At 38.6% G+C, this 9,729-nt stretch overlaps 1 protein-coding gene across 1 annotated transcript; it reads left to right on the forward strand.

The window, feature by feature from the left end:
• Positions 1 to 157: 157 nt before the first annotated feature.
• desi1b (desumoylating isopeptidase 1b) lies at positions 158 to 1,823 on the forward strand. Its single transcript, XM_055229446.1, has 7 exons — positions 158 to 172; positions 298 to 461; positions 547 to 568; positions 659 to 728; positions 815 to 924; positions 1,030 to 1,152; positions 1,526 to 1,823. The coding sequence occupies exons 2-7, from the start codon at positions 374 to 376 to the stop codon at positions 1,605 to 1,607; spliced, it is 495 nt and encodes a 164-aa protein (XP_055085421.1). The 5' UTR covers positions 158 to 172; positions 298 to 373; the 3' UTR covers positions 1,608 to 1,823.
• The last annotated feature ends 7,906 nt before the right edge of the window (positions 1,824 to 9,729 follow it).

Below are 9,729 nucleotides of genomic sequence, written 5' to 3' on the forward strand. Positions count from 1 at the left end.
AAATCTACAACAGCACGTCAGGCACGCCCACATTTGGACATGGCATGTCAATCACCATCTTTGACCAATCAGAACTGCGCAGAGGCGGAGCGTGGAAACAGTGGGGCCTGGAAACAGGAAAAGTAAAGTGCTCCATGAGGATGCACTTTTGACAGGCAAAACATTGTTTACAGTGAGTTACACAGCGTTTGAGTGTCTCCTTTACGCTTTGTCAAACGTTTTTTAGCATACGGGCGTACTTTTCTTGTATTTTTATTTCAGATTTGAGCCTTTATTTCGGTTTACACTGTGTTTAAGCTTAATCCTCAAAACTCATTTACCTAGCTAACCTTTACATTTAGCTAGCTTGACTTTATCCTTTTTGATCTTTCCGATGGAACAAACGGGCTCATACCCAGTAAAAGTGTATATTTATGACGTGACCAAAGGAATGGCTCGACAGCTCAGTCCTGTCATGATTGGTAAGTAGTGAGTAGTAAGCTTATGCTAACATTAAATTGCTATGGTCATTTGCCTACTCACTCAGTTGTTATTTTTTCATTGAAGGGAAGCAAATTGATGGTGTGTGGTGAGTATCTCAATTCACAAAAGAAATCATTCAAAAGAAATCGAGTAACTAATGAATGAATGGCACTTTTCATTGTGTTATTTTCAATAGGCACACTGCCATTGTGGTTCATGGGAAGGAGTTCTTCTTTGGAGGAGATGGGATCAACCACTGTGCTCCTGTATGTGTCAGATTCATGCTTATTTTCAGATGTCATTATAGTTCCTGGATGACATAAATTACTAAGCCCCTATCTTTATATATTAGGGTAATACTATTTTAGGACCCCCAGATTTAACTGTAGACCTGGGATCTACTGAAGTTCCAGAAGAGGTCTTCATGGAGTACTTAACTTCTCTGGGAGAATCCACATTTAGGTAAGTTCCAATTAAATATTTCTTGCCAACCCATGATGGTGTTTATGAATAGTATTTATTTCAAAGATTATATATTCAGAATGTTTTATTCATGTATTGGCACAGCGGTGACAAGTACCACCTGTTGGACCACAACTGCAACACCTTTAGCAACGAAGTGGCTCAGTTTCTCACAGGGAAGAAGATTCCCTCATATGTCACTGACCTTCCATCTGAAGTCATGTCCACGTAAGTCTGCTTTGTTTAATGCATGATGGGACCTCCAGTGTAGTTTGACTCTTAATTTACTGTTTTATTAAGTAGTACTGTATTAAAATGCACTATGTAACTTTTACAGAAGAGATGCAACACTTGTTTGAATCTACTGAGACTTTATTTGTTTTGCCTGAAATGTTCTAGTACTATGGCATTAAGATCTCCATGGAGACAAGCAGGTGACAGAACCTTCACCAGTAATTCTTGTAGTTTCTCGTGTAGGTTATTAATGTTGTAACTATTTTATGTCTATTATCTTGTGTGTTTTACTCTATGAAAGGTGCTAAACGTACATTTTACTCACTTTTCATTTATTCAGTTCATTCAAACCATGTGTTCTTTTCAGGCCTTTTGGGCAGGCTCTCCGTCCTTTCCTGGAATCCATGACCATAAACCCAGGGGGCAACAATATGAGAGGCCAGCCATAGAAGTCCACCTGCCAGGTCCATTTTATATGAACCGGGCACTTTTAACTTTAATTTGATTTTTCCTGTGTGTAAGTGGAAAGGAAAAGTAAATTAATCGGAGTCAAAATGTTGACGGCATTATCACATGTTCTTTTACAATTAATGACTATTAAATGAGAATACCCAGTACCCAGAAGTAATATTTTTGTACAATATTCAACCAGTAACATACCATACTTTTGTATCAATATACTGCAATTCTACCTTCTTAGGAAACAATGGTTAAAAACATATTTTAAGATGTTATGAAATGGATAAGTGCCTTAAAAATATGTCTTGAATTGTTAAGATATATTAGGGCCAACTTCCACACAGGAAAGTAATTCTTGTACACTGACACATTTTTAAATGTAGGTTTCATAAGAAATTAAACTCTTGAGTTTTAATATTAAGATCTACCTGAGAGTAACACCTCTGTTAAATTTGTCATGTTTTGAGAATATTCTGTTCCCGCACCTGCCAAGATGTACACCCATATTATGTAGTACTGTTTGCACTGAAATTACTGTCATTTTTGTCTTCTGCTTGCTGACATTATGCTAAAACAAGCTATAGTATATTAAGTGTTTTTAAAGTATTTTAAAAAAATCTTTTATTGTTTTTTTTAAAACCACTTAAGCTCTAATAATAAAATTCAACTTGATGTTGGGAGTTAAAGAATCATCTCTGTAATACCTCAAGTAGCCTTTAGATGTCAGAACAGGCCATGGTATCTGACAGATAATTCACACTATCACAATTTTTAGTTTTTGTTGGTTTATTCCAAAAAAATCCCTCCAACATAATAATTGTATGTATATTTATTTTCCCAAAAAGGATATACAATAACCAAAGCACCCAAAGTCTGTATTATATAGCAATATTTATTATTTCTCTGAAACACTGCATGCTAACATTGTATGATTGTACATCCCCTCCAAAGAAGTGTTTGAACAGGACTTATTTCCACATCACTGCTTTCTGTCCCTCAAAGAAAATCCATTATTGATAGACTAAGTACTATAAGGTTTTTAAAATAATCCAACACACTAATGGAGGTAATGAGGTTATTGTATGTTCGATGGCTCACTTATTGTCATAGTGTGTATAATATAAAGTAAACTTCATTATTTAATTTAGTTCTCTGCTCTGACCAGACATTTATTGGCGGTGACATTTGAGTTGCAGCAGCAGTTGATCTAACAGCTGACTCCTGTCATCTTGTCACTTTGAGTTTGACTATGGGGAGTGCAGTCCATTTAACGCCTGCAGTACTATGGCCGACCCAATTAGCACAGTTTGATGAGAGCTGAACTCAAGCAAATCAAAGGTTCAACATGTCTTTGATTCACACATGTAAATCCAGAGGCTTGCATTGATTTTGACGCTTTAAGATTCTAACCCACCAACATCACTGCATGACTGTTCTCTAACGTTACACAGGTTACCAGTTTGCTGTGTGCCAAAGTGCAGCATTATATTATTACCAATATATGAAAAAATAGATAATTTTTAGACAATTCAAATATCAACATTATAGCTACACAAGTGTAACATTGATCTGCACCCACTCCCTTTTTTAATCCCTTGGAATCTGGTTTTCTCTTCAACCTCAACAACCTGCTCCAGCCAAGTTAACATATATCCATATTCATATGAGAACTTAGCAGAAGTGTGTACAGTAGGCAAAAATGTACTCAAGTAAGAGCAATGATACTTCAAAATAATATTACTCAAGTACAAGTACAAAATAGTGGTCCAAGAAATGACTGAGTCAAAACTTGGTAAAACTACTACTCAATGAAGAGTAACTGTCAAGATATAACATCTGATTTATAATTTGAAGTTAATGTACTTTGAAGGACAAAACATTAAATAATGCACAAACTCTGGTATTTTAGTAGTAATACAAATGTTCAAATCAATCAACGTAAAAAGCTCTTGTCACTTTGTAGGTCAGTGGGAATAGAAACCAAAACGTTTACTCAAGTAAGTAACTTCAATAAAAATATTACTCAAGTAGGAGTAGGTAAAACTATGCTGCTAGAAAAGTACAATTTATTAAAGTAAATATAACTGAGTACTACCCACCTCTGTAACTTAGCACGCCTTTAGCACTTGGCAATAAAAAAGATTAGATTTTTCTGGCCCGACAGCTGTAGTAGGGAATTGAGAAGGTAGAGACATTCGGTGAACAGGCCGGGGGACAAACCAAGGTGGTGGTAACAACCGCATATGGCACTAACAACTTCGTACCGTTCTGTTGCTCTGTTAAATTTACCATGACCGTGAGCCACAATACTGAGTTTCTGCCAAGTGCTGATTGATTGATGAGCTATTTGTGTTACTGGACCTTTGCCAGGACAAACTCAGCTATTGAGTTAGTTTAGGAAGGTCTATGTAGTATGTAGTCCTGTTCAATTATGCACTTACCCACATTTATGTCGCAGTATGACTTATCGCAGAGTGTATTTGGCACCATATAGTTACCTTATTTTCTGTAAGAATAGTGCTAATTGAAGATGTTTTTGTTTTGTTAAGGTGGGTGTCTCTCTTTATCAATATACAATCTGCACAGTTGTCAAAATACTCCATCTAGGTACTCCCATTTCTTCCCTTTATTAATCAATCCAGCTAGGTACTCCTGATTAAGAACCTATAGTGCAACATCAGGAGAAGAATCACCCACTTCTCCTGTCAAGTAGCCCTAGAGACAGTAAAGTGCATATTACAGGTTTTCATACTTTTTCTAATTATTACTTTGTTTTGGGGGGCTTTGGTACATGTTTATCAGTTTAATGGCAGCTTGTGGAAAAAAGTGTGAAGAAAAGTTCAAAAACAGGAAGTAGTGGAGAGCTCTACAACAAAATATCTCTACATGTTATCAATTCAGAAAATTCCATCCAAAATGCAGAGTCAATTTACCTGTAGTCCCAAGGAAGACATTTTTTGACAGTTTAAACCATCATTTAACAAAATAAAGGTGCTATCATGTATATTTATTTGTCTAATCATAACTATTGTGTAATTTGGCCCTTGTTAATATTATGGTTGCTAGGTAATGGAACTGGAATGACCTCTGTTTGTCATAACTGCTGTCCATGTCCAACCAGGAAGTAAAGATATAAATGTCAGCAGAATTTAAAAACTAGACAAAATGTAATGTACAATTGTAAAGTCTATGATTATATTAACTATGTTTTAGTGAAATAGTTCTCTAACATGTCATAAGCACTGTAATGGATTGGTCAAATGCAGAGGATGCATTTTATACTATACTACAAAGTCTTTCTTACCCATTTTCACAGTCAAAAACACTCACAAACATTTAGCTAGACTTGATTTTATTCTCCCATCTTTACACCAGTAAGCAAGTAAGTCACCACAAAACTCCATCACATTGTACGCTCTGTGCATTGCTACAACTGTAAAAGCCATTGTAACATATATAGCACTAGACTGGAAAGCACATCAGAAAACTGCACAGCTGGCCCTTCTCTACTTGTGTTTCATAGTAAACTTTGACATAAAATAAGCCCACTCCATTTAACCTCATTATAATAACGTTAATGACTAACAAAGCCCTTTTTAAACAATATAAGAAAACCCATACATTATTTATACAGTGTTCATGTATATAGCACAAATACAAGTAATGACATTAGAAACACGTTCAAATACAAAGTGAAAGTAAATGTCTATTGCTTGTAAAAACAGTGGCCCCTGGTACCATGTATAATTCATATATCAAGATGTGAGCATGAGGTACAATACTTTTCCACATTATAGCAACATTAACACTATAAGATAGCTTTGCTGAAATAGGTTATTAAAGGTGCACTTTGTAACTTTTATGGGGAAGTTACATAGTGCTACATGTCTCCATGGCGATGTTATTCCTTTGCCTAAAACTTTCCACAGTATAGCATGAAATTTATCTGTCTCCATTGAGACCAACAGGTGATGCCATTAGGTCAAATTACAGTTCAGATTATAGAGAGGTAAGATGTATTCAAAATGTTTAAAGTGTTGCATTACAATTTAAATTAAGTAACATAAATCACATAAAGAGGGAGCTTTGTTTTTGATGCTCTGAGTTTCTCCTCCACTTGCTCCCTGCACCCCCCCCATCACTCCCCCTTCAGACTTCCATCACAACAGAAGCTGCATCCCGCTAATGAAACTACTGTACATCGCATCAGGTTTGTCAAGTTGTACTGCACGAATGACATATGACCTAAAACCATTTCAGAGATGTTTTTAATGAGGAAACAATGTAATAACAAGGTAAAATCAGTTTGGCATAATGCTTGCTCTTTGAAAAATTCTACAGTGTAAAATAAAATGATGGTAAAGGTTCTCGATTACAGTCCAGATCTGGGCACCTTTTCAAAACAGCTTAATGCCTTAACTGTGGTTATGCTTTTGTTATCATCACCATACTGTGTAAATATCTTTGTAAATAACTGTTAGTCATAATTTAAAGTACATTATTTTTCTAATTATGCATTGTTCTTGTTTATTGTTTACTTGTGTGCAGGGCTTGGGGCGCTGCTGCCACCAACCTTCCATGGCATGTTGGAAGGACTGTTGCACATTAGCATTAGCAGCAGTGCTACAGTGTCCTTTTCTGTCTGGGCTCGATACATGATGCTCCAGGCACTCGAATGCCTTGGTGAATTCCCCCACGATGATGCCTGGAGGACTTCGGACAATATACTGGTACAACAGTTCTGACCTCGACAGTTGCTTTCCCCCCTGAAGCATCGAAAACAACCTTCTCTCTGTATGGTTTTTGTTTTTGTGTTTTGTCCTCTTTCTCTCCCTGTGTTCTAAAGAGCAGCCGCCCCTGGCCCCTACACGCTGGCTCTGGCTGGATGGAGGCTGATGGGAGCTGACATGATGGTGCCATTGTCCTCAGTGCCGAGTTAATGTGACCCCCGGGAGTCTGTCCCTGTGTGCCTGGCCTTGTAGTGCAGAATGCATAGCAGAGTGCACTGGAGTGGGTCAGGAGGAGTGAGTGGAAAGGCCAAAGGGGAGCAGCGAAACAGATGGGGAGTGCTGCATGTGGAGGTAAAGGGGACACCAAAATAAAAGTTACCAACAGACTGCAAAGACTACTATATCTAAACCTGTTCTTCTCAATGGTTGTCTTTTATTATTTGTTATTCTAAATATTCTGCTCAGACCTTACCATCTTTGGAGCATTTCTGTAATTATGACTTATAGATAGGGGACTATTGTATATAATATAATAATATAAGCACACGCCATGTGCCACGCATGTTCAGTGAGCTTATTCAGGGTAAAAACAAGCTGTTTCCAGTCCCCCCTGAGTGTCTTTGGCCTTCCCTTGGGCCTCCTCCCAGGGGGACATGCCAGGAACACGAACACCCCAGGGAAGTGTTCTGGGGCATCTAAATCTTATTCCCAAGTCTCTAAGCTAGTTCTTCTTGGTGTGGAGGAGCAGCGGCTCAACTCCCCTGGGTGACTGAGCATATCACTTCGACTCTACTGGAGGGCTATGGATATTAAGTTTGATTGATTGTATTGGTGGTAGACTTTATAAGTATGATTTTATAAGCCTGTTATTACTGTAGCACTTGTGATATTGTCTCCTCTCTTTGGTCATTTATTATTTGGTCACTATTTATCAGGTGATTTTAATGTACTTGTGGATAATGTTTTTAACAGAAATGCTCAGAGCTCAGTTCTGTCCTTGAAACCTTTGGTCTGACTCAGCATGTCAGTGAGCCCACCCACAACAGAGGACACACTCTGGACCTGCTCATTACAAAAGGAGTAAATATTTCCAATGTGTCAATGTGGTGGATGTTGCTCTGTCTGATCATTTCTGTGTCTTTTTTGACGTGTCTGTTATTCCCAAACCAGCGGCTGGTCCTGCAGTTGTTCAAAGGACACATATAAATGATAAAACAGGTGCACTGTTCATGGAAATGATACACTTTGAAAATGCCTCATGTTCTAATGTTGATGATTTGTTGAACTCTGTGACTTCAAATGTTTTGAATGTTCTGGACACCATTGCCCCGATGAAGGTTAAAATGGTTAAAGATAAGCAGAAAGCGTCATGGGGGAATGATCACTCGGTCAGGGCACAGAAAAGGGAGTGCCGGAGGGCCGAGCGGGAATGGTGCAAGTCAAAGCTCCAGGTTCATTATGAGATTTACAGAGAAAAGATGCACATGTACAACCACAGTTTATGTAGAACAAGGCAAAGGTATTTTTCTGACATTATTGGAAGTTGTAGTAACAACTCTCGTGTCCTGTTTGCAACAGTAAACAGATTAACAAACCCTCCAGCTCAGCTGCCGTTAGAACTCATTTCCACATCTAAGTGCAATGAGTTTGGAGTATTCTTTAATGACAAGGTTCAGGGTATTAAAAATGCCATCAATTCCACGATGCAAATAACAACCCAGACACTTAGGGCTGACTCACTTTGCACCTGTAACTGACAAAACTGTCCAAGAGATTGTCACCAGTTTGAGTTCATCTACATGCTGCCTCCATGTGTTACCCACTAAATTTCTAAAGTCTGTGCTCAATAGTTTACTGTCACCACTCACTTGCATAGTTAACATATCACTTCAATCTGGAACATTCCCAAGAGCTTTGAAAATGGCGGTTATCAAGATATTGAACAATTACCGACAAATCTGGCGTTTCTAGGCAAAGTCCTTGAAAAAGTAGTTTACCAACAGCTTATTAACTTTCTCCAAATGAACAACTCCTTTGATGTTTTCCAGTCAGGTTTTAGACACCACCACAGCACTGAGACTGCTCTTATCAAGGAGACAAATGACATCCGCTTGAACACTGATGCAGGCAAAGTCTCAGTCTTGATCCTGTTAGATCCGAGGGCTGCCTTTGACACTGTGGATCGTGGGATTCTCTTACAGAGACTAGAGGATTGGGTGGGCATCTCTGGTACGGCACTAAACTGGTTCAAGTCCTATCTAGAAAACAGGGAGTACTTTGTTGAAATTGGAAAATGTGTCTCAGATAAAATGTCCCTGACCTGTGGGGTGCCCCAGGGGTCATACTGGGACCCCTGTTGTTCAATCTCTACATGCTGCTGTTAGGCCAGTCAATACGCAGCAATAATGTGTACTACCGCAACTCTGCAGATGACACTCAGATCTATGTCTCACTGGCAGCAGGTGAATATGGACCAGTGGATTCACTCTGCCACTGCATCCAACAGATCAGTGTGTGGATGCAAAACAACTTTCTCGAGCTAAACTCAGACAGAACTGAAGTCATCATCTTTGACCCACAGAAACATAGAGAAAGTGTCAGCAGTCACCTCCAGTCTCTCTCTCTAAAACCGTCAAATCAGGCTAGAAATCTAGGGGTAATAATGGACTCAGACTTGAACTTTAACAGCCACATCAAATCAATAACATCTGCAGCTTTTTACCATCTAAAAAACATGGCAAAAATCAAAGGTATACTGTCAAAGCCAGACTTAGAGAGACCTATCCATGCATTTGTCTCCAGTAGGTTAGACTACTGTAACGGCCTGCTCACTGGCCTCTCCAAACGAGCCTTAACACAGCTGCAGTACATCCAGAATGCTGCTGCTCGGGTCCTGACTAGAACCAGGCGCATAAGTCCTGTGCTCATGTCTCTGCACTGGCTTCCTGTAGCTCAAAGAATAGACTTTAAAGCAGCTCTGCTTGTGTATAAGTCTCTCCATGGCCTAGCACCAAAGTACATCTCTGAAATGTTAGTGCCATATGAACCATCTTGCACTTTGAGGACTTCAGGGGCCGGCCTCCTGCTGGTGCACAGAGTCAGGACTAAACATAGGGAAGCAGCGTTTGAGTTTTATGTGTCTAAAACCTGGAACAGTCTCCTGAAGATGTGAGACAGGCCTCTACTTTGACAGTGTTTATATCCAGGCTCAAAACAGTTCTGTTTAGCTGTGCATATGACTGAAAAGTTTTTATTCTGCATTCTTCTGTTTTAATGTTAATTTTATGGTAATTATTTATGTTTTGATTTGTGTGATTTTAATGTCTTTCTTATTCTGTAAAGCACTTTGAATTACTTTGTGTACGAATTGTGCTATACAAAT

The sequence above is a fragment of the Periophthalmus magnuspinnatus genome, chromosome 19, assembly GCF_009829125.3.
Source record: "Periophthalmus magnuspinnatus isolate fPerMag1 chromosome 19, fPerMag1.2.pri, whole genome shotgun sequence".
NCBI classification, from domain to species: Eukaryota; Metazoa; Chordata; class Actinopteri; order Gobiiformes; family Gobiidae; genus Periophthalmus; species Periophthalmus magnuspinnatus.

What these genes read in the sequence shown, in the direction of transcription:
- desi1b (XM_055229446.1), top strand. Translation starts at nt 374, where the DNA reads ATGGAACAAACGGGCTCATACCCAGTAAAAGTGTATATTTATGACGTG. An exon ending in GCTCAGTCCTGTCATGATTG is followed by an intron (nt 462 to 546) that starts GTAAGTAGTGAG and finishes TTTTCATTGAAG; the next exon opens with GGAAGCAAATTGATGGTGTG. An exon ending in CTGGGAGAATCCACATTTAG is followed by an intron (nt 925 to 1,029) that starts GTAAGTTCCAAT and finishes GTATTGGCACAG; the next exon opens with CGGTGACAAGTACCACCTGT.